General features: G+C 48.2%; 2 protein-coding genes across 7 annotated transcripts in view; both read right to left on the bottom strand.

The window, feature by feature from the left end:
• tmtopsb (teleost multiple tissue opsin b) overlaps positions 1-7167 on the bottom strand; it is a 9251-nt gene extending 2084 nt beyond the window's left edge. The window contains exons 1-3 of the mRNA XM_088282999.1: positions 6642-7167; positions 3565-3893; positions 1-179 (exon numbers count right to left, since the gene is read on the bottom strand). The exon at positions 1-179 is cut by the window's left edge and continues 55 nt beyond it. Coding sequence (XP_088139125.1) covers positions 1-179; positions 3565-3893; positions 6642-7068 — 935 coding nt within the window. The 5' untranslated portion in view covers positions 7069-7167. The remainder of the gene's footprint in view (positions 180-3564; positions 3894-6641) is intronic.
• A 1611-nt stretch (positions 7168-8778) lies between these two features.
• On the bottom strand, positions 8779-20781 carry tnk2a (tyrosine kinase, non-receptor, 2a). 6 transcript variants are annotated; one of them, XR_015839946.1, is made up of 22 exons: positions 18798-19439; positions 18038-18200; positions 17892-17962; positions 17545-17754; positions 16915-17064; positions 16704-16799; positions 16452-16633; positions 16240-16366; positions 16019-16165; positions 15851-15945; positions 15310-15504; positions 14934-15025; positions 14808-14852; positions 14483-14742; positions 13228-13452; positions 12419-12996; positions 11702-11837; positions 11538-11633; positions 11036-11163; positions 10597-10661; positions 10293-10379; positions 8779-9408 (listed from the first exon to the last, which is right to left on the bottom strand). XR_015839946.1 is itself a non-coding variant. In XM_088283342.1 (22 exons), the coding sequence occupies exons 3-22, from the start codon at positions 18915-18917 to the stop codon at positions 10655-10657; spliced, it is 3123 nt and encodes a 1040-aa protein (XP_088139468.1). In that variant the 5' UTR covers positions 18918-19091; positions 20353-20447; positions 20541-20781; the 3' UTR covers positions 10472-10654. The 6 variants fall into 6 exon arrangements, 5 of the variants coding, with proteins under 5 accessions (XP_088139468.1, XP_088139469.1, XP_088139471.1 ...); XM_088283342.1 differs by lacking the exons at positions 8779-9408; positions 10293-10379 and adding exons at positions 20353-20447; positions 20541-20781 and having other exon boundaries at positions 10472-10661; positions 18798-19091; XM_088283343.1 differs by lacking the exons at positions 8779-9408; positions 10293-10379 and adding exons at positions 20353-20447; positions 20558-20781 and having other exon boundaries at positions 10472-10661; positions 18798-19091.
• Between the last annotated feature and the right edge of the window lie 73 nt (positions 20782-20854).

Here is a 20854-nt window from a genome sequence, read left to right as displayed (position 1 = left end):
AGCAGCGACGGCATGATGCTGGCCTCCGGGCTGAGGGGGTCTCCGGGGCCGAAGGTGGCCATCAGCGCCACCACGCCGTAGGGGAGCCAGCAGACCAGGTAGCAGACCACCATGGTGACCACCATGACCAGCACCCGCTGCTCTCGCCGCCGCGTCACCACCGAGCTGCCGCTGCGCACCTGCCAGGAGGGACAAGGGACACAAAAATCATTTTCTGCAGAACCAAAATGGACGTCCAATCCATTATCGCCACGGTTTTTTTTGAGGGGGGCGGGATTAGCTGACGTGGAAGTTTAACGAGTTGTGATTGTGACCAACGTGCGATTCTCATTTTCTTGGGTGCCTTTATCCGCGACGACTTTCTTTCATTTTCTGACTGTTGAGTTTTTGACTTGGTGTAATGGCACTCAAAAAGTCTTTTGGTGCATTGGTTGAATGAACCTCGAGCACAAAAGCAAAGGAGAAAAAAAAAAAAATTGGGCAAATTCCAACCCGAATTGCCAACAATGTTTGCGATACTCGGACTCAGGTGACGTAAATAATAGTTTGGTGATTTCCATTTGTCTCGTTAAGGGTTGATGAACAGACTTTCGAGGAGGGCATTTCAATCAAACGACCACTGCGGGTGCTGCTTGACTTGGTCGCCATGGTTACGGACGGCCATCAATGCAAATGAACAGGAACGGCTGCTGAAAGTTATCCTTCTTCAAACGCGCCACCTTTGTTCTCATTCGGCATCAACTCTCTGTGGATGACTTTTGCAATCAAATCCAACGCCGATGATTGTCACGTTTTTCAATGGCACCAAAGAGCAGAAAAATCACCCACGGCAGTTTGATGGACAAAGCACAAAGAAGCAAAATGCTAAATAGGCAGCTGCTTTTTGTCTTTTGCGGTTAAGTGAGAGAGAGACAAAGAAAAATAGGTCCTGTGCGTACGTCCATCACGGACTATGGAAAAAAATGCAAAGAAGGAAAAAGAAGAAACCAAGACAAAATGCCAATGTGATCGCCAGCTAAGCTAACAGCGAGTTGACAGCCGTCGTTGCGTTCGGTTGAGCGAGCTCTCACGGTATTGCAAAAAAATGTGCGTTTTGAAAAGTGTATTGCGTCATAACTTCAACCGATTAAATAAGTGTCAAACAAATTACATGACGAGCGTCCCAGCCAATTTGTTTTGGTAGCAGTGCCACTGGTGAGATGCTAGCACGTCAAGCTAGCTTTGACATCTGCGTTTGCGTTGTAACGACCATCTTGGATGTGCTCCCTTGGTTTGTCTTTCGACGCTTTCTTGGTATCGCGGGTGCCAATGTTTGCTCAAGCACAATAGCACAGTAGCTTCCGTCATGCTAATTTGGCTAATCAACACGGCGGCTTCAAGTGAGCGTCAAGTCCAACAAGTTTTCATCAACAACTGAGCAGCTTGCCATTGTTATTCCTGTCTCACATCATCCGGGTGTGTTTTTCTCGGCCTCTCGTTTGGACGTCAGCCAAATGAAGCAAATTACGCCCCCGCCTCCATTTGAACAACATTTGACCGTGGCGAGCTGTCGTCTGACGCCCTGGCGAGAGATGCCCACTCAACACGACGGCAACGACAAATACGCAATAAACACAAAAATCACTTTTCTATTGCAAAAATTCCACATTGACAACAATTAGAATAAACCCAAAAAAATGAAAAATGACAAAATGTTAAAACAATCAAATCTAACACCCAGAGAAGTGATGACAAGTTGAAACACTTTAGATCAGAAACAAATGCAAAAAATATATAGAAATGAATAAGGTAAAAATGAACATTTCTTAAAAAGAATAAAATCAATAAAAACATGAAAAAGCATTCAAAGAAGTTTGACTTCCAGTCGCAGTGGCGGCCTCGAGAGGGAGAACGTGACCTCAATGGATGTCAGCCTCGTGATGACTGCGAGGAATTACAAAAGTATTGGGGAAACCCCCCCCCCCCCAAAAAAAAAGTTAGACGACTTATTTTCGCAGGAAAATGTCACCATTGACATTTGTCAAAACACGCAGCTTTCGGAAAGCCTCTTTGACCGCCCGAATATGTTAAGCGTCCCTTCTGGTGACTTTGATTATGTAACATTAAAAGGGGGGGAAAAAATGGAGTGCGGCGCCTTCTGGAGCCTTTTAACTAGTTGTTAGCTCGCAATGACGACTTCACTGACATTGAGGGAAGTAATCCGCACTGGCTCCGGAAATATAAGCATTGCATCACATTTTCCCCAGAAATGTGGCATGCCCAACCCCCCCCCCCCCCCCCCCCCCCCTCGGAGGCAATAATCGACTTCATGCGTCCCACATCGGCAGCGGCCGCAGATAAGGAATTCCATTCCGTAGGGCCCCAAACTATATTTACAGCTCATCAAGCGCTTTATTTAATAATTAGTTAATGTGTCGCTCCTCTCATATTTGGGTCACTTGTGCCCCATGTGCACAAATTTGTCAAGCTTACTGAGAAATGTTGTGAATCGACTTTGTGCTCATGAAGGGGAAACCCAATCAGGCATTTTACCGGGAAACCAAAGTAACGTGAAAATCAAGGAAAACGCTTCGCTATGATTTGTTTGTTTTTTTTGGGTCTCTTTGACAAACTTTCATAACTTGTTTTGTTTGTTGTGTAAGAAACTAGAAGTAACAGAGTATTTAAGACAAAAATTATTATTTTCATGTTTGGATTCAAACATTTTTCTGGAATTCTGCGAGTCGGTTTGATGCCGAACTTGCGCTATTTTTTTAATTTTTTTTTTATAAAAACAGCAAAAAGAAATAAAGCAATGGTGTACATATTTTGAGCATTTCCACGGGTCGCCGACTGCAAAAGATCAAAGCGGACTCGCTAATCCGCTTCGAGCAAAAGACGCATTCCTCACACGGAAATGTTTGTCAGGCCAACAAAAGCTTAGCCGGCAGGGATTAGCATGTCTCGCTAACCAGAAGGCAACATCAAGTTCAAGCGGCCAACGGCAAGCAAGCATCTTTAAGTTTTGAAATTGGCGTTCCTAAAAACGATGGCCTCCCAAAAAGAATTTCATCAAAATCAAATAATCGTGACTTGGTTGTTGCTCAGACTTGAATATCACTGAAAAAGTTCCGTCCTGTCAACGAACACAACCGACAGCCATTAATATAGAAACTGAGCGCAACAAAAGTGAGTCAAATTCAACCTCCCGAGTGTCACGTGATCGGCGCAGCGGTCGTGCCAGAAGGAAGCCGCTTCCAAAGACCAAGCGCAAGAAGCACAAAGCGTTGAGTGAACACAAGCAGACCGTGGTCTGACGAGACCGCGCAAAACGGGTTACGACTTGGACACTTTCACTTCGGGATGAACTCACTTTTGTTGTCGCCTCACGAGCGCCATGTGTTCGACGCACGCTTCACACGTTGGAACGACAAGTCCGTAGACGCTCAAAGACACCATTCTGTCAGAAATCTCAGACTTCCTGAACCATCGTCGGACGGAAATGGAAATCCGGGAAGGCGCATTGGCCGCTTTCTTCCAAGCGGTGGAGTTGCGCTGCTTTTCCACGACCCGTTTGTCCCTCACCTGCGTGATGGCGTGCAGCAGCTTCCCGTAGGAGAAGACGATGACGGCGAAGGGCAGCACCAGGCAGAAGGCGAACAGGCACACCACGTACGAGACGTTGTTGGCCGTCTGCGAGCGCCAGTCCACCGAGCACGTGGTGCCGGGACCCTCGGGCCCGTAGCGGCTCCAGCCCAGCAAGGGCGGCACCGTCCAAGCCATGGAGTAGAACCACGAGAAGCAGATGCCGCCCAGCGCCGGACGGAAGTTGCGGCCGTCCGCCATGTTGGGCACCATCATGGTGCAGTAGCGCTCGTACGACAGCACGGCCAGAGAGATGAGCGACACGATGCCTGAGAAGGAGAAAGGCCGGCACGTTTACAACCGGGCTTTCCCAATAGGACACGTCGGACGCCATCCCCGCATACACTCTTATGGCCTTTCGCCGCCAAAAAGTACATTTAGTTTTACTTGACACTGAATGAGTTAAAAAAAAAAAAAACAAGTACCTGCTCTGAAAAACAAAACCAGCAATTAAGACGCAGGAAGAATTCATGAGCTTGATGAAGCGATTGTGTTGCCGTTGGCGGTGTGGAACAAAACGACAAAGCAAATCCTGTGATTAGCTTTCGTGGGCTGCTAATTGTTCACTTGTCGAGTCCCCGCGGGGGAAAATCAGAACCGGTCAGCGCTAATGAGCCCGAGAGCTCGTCCGGCAGCCACTCGGAAGCAGACTTTCTGATTGGTTGAGGACGCCGACTTGCTGACTCGGCCTTTTTTTCCAACGACATCAGCCCTGCTGGTCAAAGTTCTTTGGTTTGGTTTTGGTTCCACAAATGTCTCAAAGACAGACCGACCCGATGGCAGGTGCCATTTATGTTTTATTGTGTTTTGATGCTTGTGAGTGTGCCGTCATTTTCTGTGGCGTACGCTTTGCATTTAAAAAAAAAATGAATCAATCAAATTTGTGACCATTTCGCTTCCTTCTTATTTAACTCTTTAGCTGTGTTAATGCAAACGCAATGACACTTTTAGTGTTTCGGTGCAATTTTGCCTCGTTAATGTTTGCAGCAAATTGCAACTTTTGGATCAATTCTTTGCCAATTAAAATCCACAAAAAACACATTTATACCTTTAATTGAGACCTATTTTTCTTCCAACTGCTCTTTAGCGTCAAACGATACAGCTCCATGCCGACCACCTTCTTTCCGTCCTTCCACTCCAAAATGCAGCAAAAATGTCCGCTTTCTATTTGTCTCTGCATTAAGTGTGCCGCAGCACGAGTTTCTGTCTGCACTTTTTAAAGCAAAAAAAGTCTCCAAGTTGAGACGTGGGCCAACACGACCTTCTTATTTTTATTATTCGGGTCGAATGGTTTGTGCCGCATTGTGGCGCCAACTCAAAAGGCGGCACATTCTGATCCTGGGCTGCAGCTTTTAATGGTCTTCCCACCTCAAGCCAGAATTTTCTTAGCCACCCCTCCCCCCTCACACACATCTGGAGGGGCAAAATGAAGCAGGCCAGGTCGGCATCCCTCCACTGAGTCAGCAAAAAAGGCCCAATCATGGCTCAGCCTCCAATCTGTGGCCGAGTCTCCTGATTTATCTCCGTTTTTTATTTGTATTTTTTTGGCACCATCGCACACGAGCACAAGTTGGCGTTGACACAGAATTAGCGGGTCACTTGCTTCTCGTTTGGACAGCGCACAAACAAGAGCCCTGCTTCCTGCTTCCTGCAATCAGGAAGAAAGTGAGCAGCGTCCCAAACATTTTTTTTTTTTTTTTTTTGTGTGAGTGTGTCCAAGACGATCAAGAGCATGCCAACATTAAACAGGCGGCAGCAATGTTCCAAACAATAAGCGTGACACTTTTGATTGACAGCACATCGACGCGCTGGTTTTGAAAATGACATCATACTTAATTGGTTTTTCAGCTTGAAAAGTCGCAGCACATGTTCACGTCTGCTTACATTTTCAACAAATGCATTTGTTTTTCAGTCAAGTTCCGTCGAATTAGTTGTGTCCATGAAATCGTGTTAACATTGTTTCGGGTTTTCCGAACATTCTTTCATGCACTTTTTGCAATGTGTTTTTTTATAAAAATAACAATCACTCATCATTTACTTTTTAAAAACTTCCAGTGATGAAATAATCAAATAGAATGTAAATAAATTTCTGGTATCATTTGAATTTAATTCAGTCAACTCCTCTGAAGTGAGCACCCTTGGCCACTTGGGGGCACTATAACACAAACCGACAGCAAAATTGAAACCATCGTCGGTCGTTCTTGGCAGAGGATAAAGAATATGCCTGTGAGTATTTTAACGTTATCTGTCTGCGTGTGTTAGTGTTCAAATATTTGTTCCTTAAACGCTGCGATTCGATAGCCTGTCTGTTGTTTTTGCTTTGCCTGCTAGCATTAAGCTAGCAATAAGCTAGCAGAGTTGTGTGGTGGTTTGTTTTATGTTTTGTTTTAGAGAAAACTTTGACTGGGGAGGCAATAAAGGGAGCTAAAAATGTTCTTGTTGATTTACTTTGAGTATATCTGTTACTCCCCCCCCCCCACAAGTATGGGTACTTCAACCGAAGCAACAGCAGCACTTCCTCTGGAAACACGCCGAAAACGACTGAGTGCAAGCAAGCATGATGATTAGTCACCAGCTGACAGTTGCTGCGCACTAATTGCAGTGGAGAGTGTCTCATTAGCGCGCGAGCCAAAGACGACATGCCAAGGTCAACTAAAATGAACTGAAGATAGGCAAAATTATTGGGACGCGTTGCAAATACAGGAAGTTGACAAAAAACTATTTTTGCATCGGCTTCGAGCAGGACTGCAGCAAATCTTTTTCATGATGAAACTAGATTAAAACTTTCAGAATCGATGATGATGAAAGTACAAAACTTGACACTTGAGACTTGTAAAATGGTGAAAATGTGGATTGTGTCCACGAGTAAGTGGTTTACGAACATTTTTAATATGACATGACTCATTACTTTGCCACTGCAGGTCCGCACATAAGTCTCATTATTTGAGAGCGCATGACGACCGTTTTCGTCATGCCCAAAAGAAAGAAGAAGAGCCTTCCAAGTGGCGGGAACTCACCCAGGCAGGCGTTCACGAAGCCGTACCACACGCAGCCCGCGCGCCCAATGAGCCACCGTCCGTGGATGCTGGCCGCGAAGCTGAAAGGCGTCCCGAGCACGCTGACCAGCAGGTCGCTGAGCGAGATGCTGACCAGCAGCAAGTTCATGGGCGTGCGCAGAGCCCGGTAGCGCAAGAACATGGCCAGCACCACCAAGTTGCACAGGAAGCCCAGCGTGCCGATCAAGCCCAGGCACACGGCCACCAGCAGGTGACCCGTCGGGCTGAGCGTCGGAGGGGGCGGCGAGCCGGACACCTCCTCGTACTTGGCCGTGGCGGCGGCGGCGGCGGCGGAGGCGGAGGCGGAGGCGCCTCCTCCCGCAGGGCAATGCGAGCAGCTCAGGCTCACGTTGGAGTCGATCATGACGCCCAGTTCGGACCCGAGCATCCGGTTCGCTCGGTCACTCGAGCCATCGGGAGGAGGAAGAGGAGCAGTTGGAGGAGGCGCAGGGCGGGCTCCGTCCTGTGCGCCTTTTACGCACGGACTCGCTGCCGAGCGGGAAGAGTCGCCGCGAAAGGACCCAGGTGTGGTGGCGGCGGTGGCTCCGCCCCGCCCACTTGGTGCATGCGCTCCTTCCTCTCATGTCTGCGCTTTTATCGCCCACTGTGCCGCTGAGCCGCGCACTCGCCAACAATCCGCAAACCCCTCGACCCCCATGGTTATGTGACGAGCTCGGGTCGGGCGAGACAAAAGCGTCGTTGGCAGCCGCGTTGAATCGGCGCGGCCTCGTCAGGCGAAACGTCTCGCAGGTGTTGTTTTTGTGAGGAGGGGCCTCAAGTCATTTTCTTTTCAGCAGACTCCATCGCACTCGCAATTCAACTTTAGGACGTCCTAATGACACTTTATGAATTAATCGCAAGCCCAAGGGAATGAAAAAAAAACAAACTTTTCAACCCCACTGGCTCGGCTGTTCATAATAAATACAAGAGAGGAGAGCTTCCGCTTTCAGCTGATTGCCAAGAGTTTTAACCACCTTCTTTTTAGATGGCAAAATTCTGCCAAATTGGACTTTTTTTTCCCGCCAGCCCGATGTTTTGTGATGAGGGAGGTCACTTTTTCCAGCATCTCTCCTGGAAACGGAGCTTCCTTTTTTTTGTTGCTAAAATCAAGTCCAAAAAGCACTCATGGGAATGCAATCAAGAGAAGCATTCAGGAAAATCGTTGACAAAAGCACCTTGGATGGCGATGGCGTCGAAAATCCGCAGCTGTCTCAACTTCTAACTTTGTCACGTTAAAACCGTTTATTTTATTGAGATTTCACGTGATGGAGGAGATACAGATCCGATCACGGAACATTTAGTTGGTCAGGACTCCTGTAACTTTTGCTGCATTCATTTCGTCGCTTAATTGTGTTCATTAAAATGTTTTTAATCATGTATTTATATTTTTTTCCCCCCCAAAATTAAATAGGGGTTTATATAAAAAAAGAAAACCGGTAGGTTTCAGTTAAAAAAAGTCGTAAAAGCTTAAAAATGAAAACAAAATCTAAATCTTCTTGATTACTCCAAAAATGTCATCTAGCTATTCTTTAAACTCAAGTCTTGTTTTTTTTAAATTGCCCCCCCCCCAAAAGCCTTCCAGTAGAGCTCAGTGCTGCCCAGTATTTTGTGGCACATTGTGGTACTACACCAAAGGTGTGCCACTCAAAATTGGGACTGTAAACACTTTCAAAGATCTTTGAAAAATGTGTGGGTGTGCCATCGTTCGCTGCTTCATCGGTCCTGCTTAAATCCAAATGGGCGCAATTGTTCATCCACTGACAGACAAAGACAGAGACAAACATTTGATGAAGAAAAGGCGTCCCCGAGGGCGCAGAGTTGGCACAAGGTTTTGGCACTCGTGGAAATCAACGACGCAATGCTGGCACGCACGCACACGCACACGAAGCGGGACGACGAAGACACGCTGACCTGACGGCAAGCAAATCATTTGTCTCGCCATTTGCCGCTCGGGCCCCGACCGGACCACGCAGGCGACAAGAAGAAGCAGGTTTTGTTTGGAGGACACCAGGGGCTTTTTTTCTTTGCAGAAAATGCGATTGCACGCGCTACAAACACACAAGGTCAAAAAACAACAACAACAAAAAAAACACGCATGAACATGTTACTGTGAGGTCATCGCATGAAGTGGTAGCGCCGCCGAGTAGTTTGACAACGTAGCTACAATTTCAGAGGCAGGTTTTTTCCCGGATGTCGTTGAAGGCCGATTGCTGGAATCCTGTTCCGGAAAGACGACGAAGAGTTGGACATGAAAAGAAGTGAAGAATCGCACCCTGGCGCCTTTCCTTCCTCTTTTTTTGGTTTTCAGGAGGCGCTCTTCCTCCTCGGCTTCCTGCCGTGCTTCCTCGGGGGAGAGCAACATTTCTCTTCTCTCACTTTGACACCATCGATCGCTTCCCAGTTCAAGGATGAGTCACTTGGCCTCAGCGGACGCCTTTTTCTCCCACGCTCTCGCTTTGCGTAAATATTCATATGATTGTCTTCTTCTTACAAGCAATCTGTGTCAAGAAGGACGTCAGCGTTGGAAGGAATCAAAATCATTACTAATGCGGATGAATCAATCAAGAGCTGGGGGGGGGGGGGGGGTCACTGTAAATAGCAGAAAAATAAGAGGAAAATAATAACCGGGGGCCGGCTCACAGGAGGATCGTTCACTGGCATGCCAAACATATTGGACTGTTTCTCGCTTCTTTCAAAAGCCAAGAAGAGCACAAATGGACTCCATCGGCTGGGAGGAAAGAAGAACATCAGAAAAGGTCACGTGTGACAGAAAAGCGGTAAAAGAGAAAAATAGAGCATTCATGAAGCAGAAAAGCGCCTCTGAAAAGACACAATTGCCGTCTTTTGTCGTTTGCGACGGCCTCAAATTGTCCCGTTTGGCTTTTGTGCGACACAAAACGCCGTGAGCTGCAAAGGCGCACGTTCGCCAAGGTCACTTTTAAGAGAAGAACTCCAAAGTGACTGCCGCATGCTCAACGCTGACTTGGAAATAATATCAAGATTTTTTATCCTTTGTCCATCGTCGTCATCACACACTCGCAACAATTGCAGCGAATGATTTTTTTCGTGTGGGAAGCGAGCGCAGGTGGAGATCAGTGGTGTAGAAAGACATTTGCTTTGTTTGTCTGGACCGGCTGCAGCCAAGACCGCCCACTCATTAAATTGACTCCGATGGCATCGTGGCAAGTGGATATTTATGAATGTTTCGAAGCCCGTCGGTTTTGCACAAAAGGTCAAAGGTCACTGCTCTCAACCACCATCGCCGTTATCTATTTATTTATATTTTTCTAAATCAATCGACCGCCAAACATGCGTTGGATTTATCATTCCGTTTGCAACGCATACAAATTTCATGAGATCAACGACCCTGGAAGTTCACGACTATCGGCGGTAAAGTTGAGGACGCGACTCAGCATCTCGTTTGGCCGTTTGCTAATCACAAGCATGTGATTTGATAAATTTGCTTTATCGAGTCAGTCAAATGAGGTTCATTGGGACCGTCTCGCTCGTTTCCGTCTGGGCTGAAAGGGGTGTGACGAAAACAATTAAAAAAAAAAATCTATATATATATTCTTTTTTTTTTGCACGGTGTGTTTGTGTGTCACACAGTACCATTGAGCGCTGCCGAGTGCTTAGTGCTGTTGCGGATCAGAAAGGCTGTCCAGGGAGCTCAGCGATCCAACGCGCAACCATGTTGTCCTGTAATGGAAAAGTCACAAGTTGGATGCCGCAGAGGCCACAAACAAAACTCCAAGATAGGTGCACTTGCTCGCAAGAAGCGACACACGCCATTCTCTCTCGTCACTTTTATTTGGAGTGGAACATTTCAGTGTTGTATGAATTGATGAAAATAAATAAGCAGTTCCATTGTGGAATATTGCAAACCGTTCGTGCGGCAGCTATTCACAGTACATACAAGAGATGAACATTCTCTGGTCCGTAAGTGGACGAGTCATCCTCGTCTTCTGCCGCTGTCACTTCCTGCCCGGAAAACAAAAGGTTGAGACGAAAGCAAGGGCACTGAGGAGTTGAGACATAATGGAGCGGTTCTACGACAAATCCCTGAGGAACACCATTGATATGTTGATAAATTAAAGGGGGCGTCTGATGGAAATCAAATTAAGAGATTATTTCTGAATTTCTCTGCCTATGACTTGGAGGAGCAAAGATCTTGTGCCACTTTCAAGTGACAGCTGGCAAACTTCACCGCGTGAAACGTTATCTTACTGGAACACCGACGTCCCTCCCAAAGGAGGGCTGTCGCCAATATTCACAGGACGGGAGCGCCTCCTCAAAACCAGCCACGTTCCGAAAGCCGGGAAGGGAAACAAAAAAGAAGAGGTCGTCGATGCTACCTGTTGCTGTGCGGTCTGAACGTGTCCAGCATGAGCGAGCTGGCCTCTTCCAGGTTCCACTGGCAGCGCTGCAGGAGCGCCTCGCACTCGCGTCGGGAGCGCAGGCCCACGCGGAACAACTGCTCCACCTTCATCGGTGCACCAAAAAAAAAAAAAAAAGAAGTATGTTCAGGATGTTTGTAAAAGATGGACACCAGGCTACTTCCGTACGGCACAACATGCGGGATTCAACTGAAACCAAAATAAAACCTGAATTTGGACGGTCTTGCACTCCAGAAGGTTTTTTTTTCTTTTTTTTCTATTTCAGTGAAAAAAATTCTAATTTAATTTGTGGCCGAACGTGCTTTACACTAAAGGCACGCGACTCGAAATTCCACTTGGCTGTGTTATGTAAAAATCCGCATCTTGGAAAAAGGAGAACCCGTCATTCCCAAATTAAGCGGAGCGTCGGAATACTTTTGGCCACGTGGTATCTGTAAAGCTGCCATGCATGAGGCGGTACCTTCAAGTGGCGGATGGCCTGCTGGACGTCCCCGTCGTGAGCTTGCAGGGCCGCCTGACATTCGTCCAGCGTGACGCCGTGGACGGCTTCGCGGATCTGATGAGGATCCAATCAATCGATCAATCGGCAAACCGCGACGACGACGACGACGTTCGCTTCCTCACCCGCGCGACGCTCAGCTCGCGCTGCGCGGTGGCAGCCGCCGGTCGGCCGTTGTTGTTGTTGGAGGAGGAGTTGGGCTTATCTCGGGCAGGATGTTGAATCATGGGTTTGACGGTCGCCATGTTGGCAGCGCCGTGTCTGGCCAACAACAAGAACAAACAACTCAAAGTCTTCAAATCAACATTATGACAAGTGACATTTGGCCGAGTCTGCTTATCTATTGATAATTCAATCTTTCAGCTAGCAGGGGAATAAAATCGTTTTTGGATTGTGCCAGCAGGCTGACGACTCTCCTCAATCAAAAATGGAGAAATCCGGTTTTGGGAAGAAATTTCAAGATGAACTTCAAATCGCACGTTCAAATGAAGTTCACAGTCGTGTTGCGTGTGTTGATGTTTTGCTCTCATGGTTTACACAAGCTGAGGCTAAAAATAGCAACCACGAGTGCTAAAACGGCAAAAAAGGGAATTTGCTTGTGTAACGCGTAAGCCACCTTTCATTCTGGCAGAGCTGGCATGCCTTTTAATCGGATGTCGCTGAGTTTGTTCACTTTCTGTAAACTAATTGAAGGTGAAGCAAAGCAATTACTTGGTTGAAATTCAAAATATTAAAATTGCATCATTAGCTGACAAAAAGTACGTTTGTGCGCATGTGTATGTTTTAGTCAAGCTTTGAACTTTTTGGAATGTTCTCGAAAGCTACATTTAGCGTGCTCATACCTATCCAGTCGAGCCGGTCGCTCTCGCGACGGCGTGCGTGCGGAACTCAGTGAGCCGTCAATCGCCGGGGAAGGTCCACAAGCCTCGCGCGCGGCCAGAGGGTCCAACGAGGAGCTGGCCGAATACAAAGACATCACTTTGGGAAGCGTGGCCAAGGAGGAGGACGAGGACAGGAGAGGACCCAGGAGGCCCGAGGCGCGGCGAGGGGACACGGAGAGCGGGGGCGGCGGCAACGCCACGGGCGGCGAGGACGGCAGCGGCGGGGCCAGGGCGAGCGGCGAGGACGAGCGCGAGCCCGGTTGGGAGAGGGCTCGGTCCCGTGGCGGCAGCTGGGGGGGCGCGTCGTCCAGCTCCAGCGAGATGGAGCTGTGGCGCGGGTGGGAGGCACCCGCCGCGGGGCGCAGCGGCGGCGCCGGGCTGCGGGGCGGCAGAACGGGCCGCTCCTCCGAGGCGGAAGAAGGCGAGGGCGGCGGCAGGCAGATCTGCCGGTGAGGTGCCAAGGGGGCCGGCGGCGGGGGGAGCGGGGAGGAGGGCAGCGAACGCCCCGTCGCCATGGGAACCTGGAGCTTCACCATCACCTTTAACAAGCCGAAAACAAAAATATTAGCACAGCGTGACATCTCGAGTCTTTGTTGGAGGAACAGAATCAGGCCAAAGTCCTCACCCTTTGGAAGTTTCATCAAATTTACATGAACACATCGAAAAGGCTTGAACCTTTTTTTTTTTTTTTTTTTTTAAAAAAAAGGGTGGCCACAAATGTCCAGCATGGCATCAAAATAAGGTTTCACGTCCAATGTACGAATTTGCACCTCTCGCTGGAGTTCTTGGAAGAGGTCGGCCGACTGCGACTCGTTGCGGGCCAACGTGGCGGCGGCGGCGGCGGCGGCGGCGGCGGGAGCGGCCGGGAGCTCTTCGGCAGCCACCACTTTGTTGATGGCGCGCACTTCTTGGTCCTCGGACTGCTCCTGCAGCTCTGCCGCCACCTCGTCGTAGGCCGGCTGCGGGAGGGGCCAGTCCAGGATGGAGGGGGTGTCCTACAATATGACTTACACTTTATTTGTTCGCAAGGATTCGGAATATTACAGATTAATCTGGAATAAGACAAAATGGGCCATATAGAGAGATCATGTAAAAAAAATAAATAAATAAAAATGATCAATTATTCTATTTATCACCGGCATAGTTTCCAACTAAAATGCAAAGTGTGCTTGCTTCAAGCTTTTTTTTTGTAAAAGTGATCTATTGAACAAAGAATATTAAACATATTTTAATTAGCAAATTCTTCAAAATAATCCTGACGAAGGCCCGCTCGCTTAATGCTACCGCCATAGACAGGTTAAGCAATATTAGCATAGTTGCTACGGTAATTACGTATCAGAGTTTATGATATATTTTTTTTTAAATGATACACGCTTTTGTAAAAATATTTTTTTAAAAAAGGCAAGTTTGTTATTGAAGCACCCAGCGAGGGTGAGCTGACTTTCATTCAAGGCGATTGCGTAAATAAGCCGAAGATGACATCTTCACCGTCGGACACAGAATACACTAGAAATCCATGAGTTCCCCTTCATGTCCAATCTACACGGCGACGATTTGCACTTTCTGCAGGGCCTCCAGGGCCCCAAATGGTCCCCAGCCGAGTGTCAAAGAGAAGCGAAAGCACCCCAGCGACAAGCGCGCACCCCAAAAGGCACATTCAAGTTCGACTGTCTTTTTGCCGCTGATGTAAGACCAGTGCAAATAGCGAGAGACAAAGTGGAGCATCAAAGCGTGAAGGAGCGCCGCGCCAATCAATGAGCGCCATCTCGTCACATCGTGTTCATCCGAGGAGAAGAACGAGCCTTACGACGTTTCCAGGCCAAGGGGGGGGGGCTTAGCGCCGAGCCCAGTGGGATCCCCGAATGTTGTTGTTCCTCAGATTTCACCTTTTTTTTTTGTCTTTTGGCTCAACTTTAAAATATTTAAAAAAAAAAAAAAAAAAAACGTCAGCGATCGCTCACAATGACTTTGGTGGAGGAAATAAACATTCAGGTAGGAAGGCAAAGCGACTTAACAAACACGCACTTTGAGCGTGTCCTGGTCGTGCGGCAAGGACTCAGTGAGCGGCGAGGGCGTGGTGGTGGAGCTGAAGCTGTCGTCCGTGAAGTCGATGAGCGACACCTCGCTGGCGTCCAGCCGGACGGCGCCGCAGCCCTCCCACGGGCGCAGCTTCAGTCCCAGCGACACGCTCAGCCTCTTGGCGCCGGACCGAGCGCCGGCGGCCGGGACGGCGGCGGTGTCTTCCTCGTCGTCGTAGTCCTCCATCACGGAGTCATAGAAGGGCTCTGAGCAACACGCCGAGCATCACGACCTGGCGGCCATTTTAGCATAGAGGGTGACGGACACTTACTCTTGAACAGGATCGCAGGCTGAGGAGGACGAGGCGGGGGTTGTTCTGTTCAAATGAATTTGACAGCGCATGATAATTGGCTCCCCCCAAAAACATAAATGTTGCCAAAAATGTGTGTTTCATTACTCTTGGCCCGGTTGGGGAGCTTGGCCGGTCTCGAGGCGCAAGGGTCCATTCCGAGGACATCGGGGGGCTTCATGGGGTTGCCCAAATAAAGACTGAAAAGAAAAAGCAATCAGATGAAGTACCTGATCATGTGTTCAATGGTCCTACTGCGAGCTACGGTGGAATGCTGCACTCTAGCGGATATTCGCTGTAACTGCATGGCAACGTGATACGAAGCAACTTTCCGCTTGTCATGGACTGGCGCATACAATAGATCCCAAACCCTTCTTCCGTGATTTAGATGTGCCATCCACATGTCCACCGTGCCCCCCCCACCCTTCTTGCAACGTATAATTGACTTTAATCTCATTAAAGTATGAAGAGGAATGATCCCGACCTGTCTATGCGGTCCGCGTGGCCCCAGCTCCTGAGCGGGTCGGTGTCTCCGTGGCCCGTGTGGATGAACGAGTGCTTTAACGGTTTGCTGATGTCGTCCGCCGACAAGCCGGTCACCGCCGTCACCACGTGGCGAGGGAACTGGCCCACGCGCAGCGTTCGCCGGTTCTGGCCGCGCCACCAGTAGTGCTCGGCCCTGGAAACACGTGCGCACACACAGCCACGCACGTTATTGATCTGTCGCGGGTCAGCTATCAGCCTAAATTCTGTTGGAATTTGTAGCTTTTCTTTGGGTTTTGCTGCTTCCACTCCAGTACGCATGAGTAGATGTTAGATTTATTTATTTTTTTGTCCAATCAGATTTTAGCCTTGGTGTTGTGTTTGTGCCTTTGTGTGTCAGTCGTGCTGGCTCATGTAACCACCTCTGGTTGTTTGGTCAAAGCAAAACTTGTTCTCGCCAGCTTGGACTAGAGAAACAAATCTGTATACAATTTAATACTTAACATCTCCGGTGAGCGAAAAATCCAAAACTGTAAACTGACCTTCCCTCAATGATCGTGATGACATCATTCATCTGAATGAGGAGCTTGTCGTCCTCCGCAGAGTCCTGCAAGGCCCTCATTTCGGCAGGCGTGCTCTGAACAATCATAACATTCCCATCGGCACCACGGACGAAAGAGTCCAAAGACTGCAAAAAGTGGTGGCTGTACCTCCATCAGGAAGTCCCGGAGGGCCACGAAGGTGGGCCTGTCCTCGGGTTTGGGGCTCCAACACTGCAGCATGACGTTGTAGATGTCCTGAGGACAGTCGTCCGGCTTGCACAGCCTCTCTGCTTCCACGTCTACCTTGTGGAGGATCTGCCAGAGGCCAGGCAAGTTCAAGTGGCCCTCATGAAGGAAGTGTGCGCTGCATTTCGGATGATTATGAATACCTGACTCCCGTTCAGGCCTAGCCACGGCTCCTGCCCGTGGGTAAACATCTCCCACAGGGTGACCCCGAACATCCAGGTGTCAGACGCGTGCGAGAAGGTGCGAGTCTTCAAGGACTCTGGAGCGCACCTGCAGGGAATGTTTAGCATGCTAGCTAACGTCAGCGCTAGGCTAACCTGAAGAGCGTGATGGAGAAAAAGGTCGCCAATCTCACCAAGGGAAAGGAACTTTGTGGCCCTCCTCCATGACGTAATGGTCGGCGTGGGACGGCAGCGCCCTCATCAGGCCGAAGTCGCCGATCTTCACCGTCTCGTTGGTGGACAGAAGCACGTTGCGAGCCGCCAGGTCGCGGTGGAGGAAGCGGCGCTGCTCCAGGTAGGCCATGCCGCACGCCACCTGCACAGCGCAACGCAACACTGTCAGTTGTGCTTTCGCGACACGCCGTTAATCCAGGTTGTGCGGAAACCTGCACGGCGTAGTTGCAGAGCGAAGAGATGAGGATGTGACCCTGACGCTTCCTAAGTCGGTCCAACAGCGAGCCCAGAGGAGCCAGCTCGGTCACCTGGGCACAGTGAAAACTGACAATGAACGCTGGCATCTTCGCTGTTTGTTGGATTTCGGGGGGAATGCGTTCTCCTTGATTTGCTGAACGGTGTGTGAGCGTGCGCATCGCTCACCATCTTCATGGGCTGCGTCAGGACGATCCCGTAGAGGCGGATGAGATTCTGGTGGCTGAGGGAGTGCATGGCGTTCACCTCTCTGATGAAGTCGTCCAGGCCGTCCGACTCCAGCACGCCGGCCTTCAGACACTTCACCGCCACCGACAGCTGCCGGAGCACAAAATGACATCGATCAATGAAGAAATGAGTTTGGTTGTTGGTTTTTATCATCCATTATGTGCAGAGGGCACAGACTGAAATGAATTTCAGAACAAAAGCGCCTGATTTGAGGAGCTGTATTAAGACAAAAGTAGTTCTTTGGCACCATTTTAGTGCCCCAAAAATATGTTGAAGTGACTCATGGAGCTACAATTAGAAAAAAGTCTTCCAATCTTGGAACACGTTAAAGTAAGTTGAGTGGCTTGATTTTAGACAAAAGTAGAGCTTTGGCATCACCATGCGGAATTTTGGCACAATGTTGGCGACAACAGACGTGCTTCGGCACCAAGGAGCTATTTTAAAGTGGATTCATTGGCTTCATTTAACCAGAAGTAGTACTTTAGCGTCATCTTGTGGAAGTGTGAAAGTGAGTGGAAGAGCTTCATTCATAAAATGCGTCCTTCAAATTGGATTGTGTTTTTGTCTCACCACTCGACTGCTTGGAGCGCTCCACTCGCCGCGACGCACCACCCCAAAGGTGCCGTCGCCGAGACGCTCAAACAGCTGCAGCTCGGCCTCTCGTATCAGGCAGGTGAGCGAGGCCGCCGACTCCCCGGCGGACGAGGACCCGCCGGATGCCGTCGCCCCGAGCAGGACGGTCGGCTGGGGGTCAGTGTCGGGACGCTTCACAGGAAACACCTGCAGGCGCAAAGATGGGAAGTCAACTTCTGTTAGTAAAGGACCATTTTTTTTTTCAATCTGGATGCAATCCTGATCAAAGTGTAATGTGAAGCGGACTGAGCCGCTTGCTGGTGTGTTTTTGTGTCGTACTGGACCTTGCTCATCCAGGATTTGCGTTTGTAAAGCGCTCGCCTCCGCTTCACGGCCTCCCACAGCCTCCTCTGACCTGAAAACAGATGATTTATACCACTGTGAGGAACATACACATGGAGACGCAGCGGGTGAGTGTCGGGACCCTGACCGGGCCGGCCCATGCCGATCTTTTCCAGGTCTTCGTTCTTGACATAGTCAAAGTGTGAGAGCCGCGTGACGTTCAGTTCGTCACGGATGCGCAGTAAGTACTGCTGCAGCTGAACGTCCGTCAGCAGCTCCAGAAGCCATTCGGTGCCCTCCTCGCCTTGCATCTACACATAATTGACATTTTTGATTTACATTGCTGTGCAGTCGGGATCTGATCCTGATTCAATTTGATGTGACGTTAGCTTTGTGTTGCATTAACTTTGCTTTGAAATCTGGATCCAATCCTGTTCCAATTTCATTTTATGTTAGAATTTTGGTTTTAGTTCTTGATCAAATGTTATTTGACATTAAATCTTCTGTGTTGCATTTACACTTTGTAATCTGGATCAGATCTCAATAAAGCTTGATATGCCTCCAGGGGTTCATTTGACATTGCGAGCGTCTGTTACGTTTACATTGCTGAACAATCTCATTCAGATCCTGATCCAATTGGATTTAGCATTAGCGCCTCCAAGTTGCATTTTCATTGCTGCACAATTTAGATCTGATTCCAATAAAACTCAGTACGACTTCAGAGCTTCACATTCAAGAAGACGCAACCAGAAGAGGAAAAAAAGTGGCCATGACTCAATTTGATAAAAATGCCAGTTTACATAGCAAATGGACAAAGCCCTGCTGATGAAAACATCCTTCTAATTAAAGACACACACACACACACACACACGCACACGCAAGAGTGACTGTGGCGCATCCTCCCCCACCTTTACCATTTGTCTCTCAGCATTCTCCGGCATCCTCGCCCTCGCCTCTGCGTCCTCCTCGTCGGTCTCCTCTCCTCCCCTGGCGTAGGGGAGTCTCTGGTACATGTAGCTGTCCCCCATTTGCCGCTCGACTTCTAATCTCAAGCTGCCGTCCTCCACCTAAAGAAAAATTTGCGTCCCCCTTTCTCGCCGTCGCGCCCTCTTATCAAAACGCTGGCCGCCGCTGAGTCACGACGTCCCGTCGCCACCTCCATTGCTTCCCTCGCGGCCGCCTCGCTAAATAATTCAGCAGAGCTATCGAGGAGGAGGAGGAGGAGGAGGCAGAGGCAAATGAGGATGCAATGAGGATGGAGAGACGGACACTTCCCAGCATGCACTTAAGGGAGGCGGCGAGCGATAAGCAGCAAGTTTAGCACATCCCAAGTGGATGTTACACACATGACGATGTTATGAAACGAGATGTACCGGAATGTAGTAGTTCTCTGTCTGTGCTCACGTGAATCTCTCCCACCCCCACCGTTACCATGGCGACCACTGGCCGCAGGCTCCCTTGTGCATGAACGCATCTGCGCCTCAAAATGAGGTTCGAAATAGGCCAACGCTCTAAAAATAGCAGCTCAGGCTAAATTGACCAAATGTTACTCACCAATTAATTGAGTAAAAGAAAAAAAAGATATAGATAAGACATATACCATGCATAATTGATATTTTTGCAGTATAAATAATTTCTCATTAATTGAAATAGGAATTTGATTAACTTAAATTAGTATGATAAAAAACAAATTTAATTAAATGTAGCAAAACTGAAACGTCATTTAAAAATGCGACCTACACTGGAATTTCATGAATAAATACAAAATGATATAATGGAGTTTCATATACTAATATTAATGCTCATTTAAAATGAAGCATGCCTAAAAAATACAAATCCTCAGAATAATTAATATAAATGAATAAAACGCACTTGTTTATTAATCGTATACATTTTCATTAATTGCAGTAACATCCACAAGTAAGTCAAATTGAACCTTTAAAATTAAATACAAAAAAAGCACATTAGCCTTCACTAGAAAGGTGCTCGTGAATAAATACTAAAATTATTCAAAACTATGCTGTAATTGTAATCGATTTTGTCAATTGCGGTGACATTACGTCACAGGCCACGCCCACTTAAAAAGGGCAAACAAACCGCTGTCATTGTCATCGTTGGCTCCATAACATATTTTTTTTTTTTAGATTTATTTATAGAGTGCTTAGTGTTCCACATTATCAATTGTTTTTAGTTATTTTATATGAATACCCTGAGGGCTCCAACGGTGACGTTAATGCCATCCTGCCAATTCATTTCAGTAAAGTCATTTTTAGATAAGCGCTTGTTTCCACAATATTGGAAGAGTGTGTAAGGGTACCTAATGTTGTGACCATGTCTCTGCGACTAATTGTTTAATCTCTTAATCTACGAGCCACCTTTGTCTGAAGCCTTCGTGCGTCTGACATCAAAATGCTTGTGCGTCCCCCCGAAAGACAAAATAAATGTACTGTATTTTGGTATTACCTTGCACACGCGCTCTAGTTGGACTAGAACTGGAACGGAACTGGATTAGGAGTCATTGGAGGTATTTGTGGCTGAAGGCGGGACACTGCATCCACCTGCAATTACAAGAAAAACAGGAGCAATATCGCCAAGTTAAAAAAAGCGTATTTCATTTTGGTGTGAAATGAAACTAGAACGTGGGAAGTCACCACATCGCGTTGCTCACGTTGTGTTTATCTTTTTAATTTTCCTCATTTTCAGAGCTCCGTGGGTTTAACCGCCTAGACCGACGAGTGGAGAAGGGCTTCGAGATCACTTGACTAAGTGGTTTTTCTTCTCTTACAATGCCACTCGAGCAGGACGCGATGGTTTATCATCAAATGAGCAGAAATCTAACGGGACTGTCGTCGCGTCCCTCCGCCGTTACCGCGAGTCAAGCGCCCGCAGCAAAGCTCGCAGAGCCTGAGCACCGCATTCTGATTCATCCGCGGCGCGATGCAACCCGGAAGTGTCCAAACGACTG

This window comes from Idiotropiscis lumnitzeri, chromosome 19 (assembly GCF_059441095.1).
Source record: "Idiotropiscis lumnitzeri isolate Australia: NSW breed Sydney's pygmy pipehorse chromosome 19, RoL_Ilum_1.0, whole genome shotgun sequence".
Lineage (NCBI taxonomy): Eukaryota > Metazoa > Chordata > Actinopteri > Syngnathiformes > Syngnathidae > Idiotropiscis > Idiotropiscis lumnitzeri.
The sequence above is the reverse complement of the archived record's forward strand: the minus strand, read 5'-3'. Positions and strand labels throughout refer to the sequence as shown.

Excerpts from the sequence above, each read along its gene's own strand:
- tnk2a (XM_088283342.1), bottom strand. The coding sequence starts at position 18,917 with ATGGGGGACAGCTACATGTACCAGAGACTCCCCTACGCCAGGGGAGGA. Across the intron at positions 16,800-16,914 it reads TGACGCAGCCCATGAAGATG|GTGACCGAGCTGGCTCCTCT; the intron begins GTGAGCGATGCG and ends CACTGTGCCCAG. Across the intron at positions 11,838-12,418 it reads CGACCGGCTCGACTGGATAG|ACACGGCGCTGCCAACATGG; the intron begins GTATGAGCACGC and ends GTTGTTGGCCAG.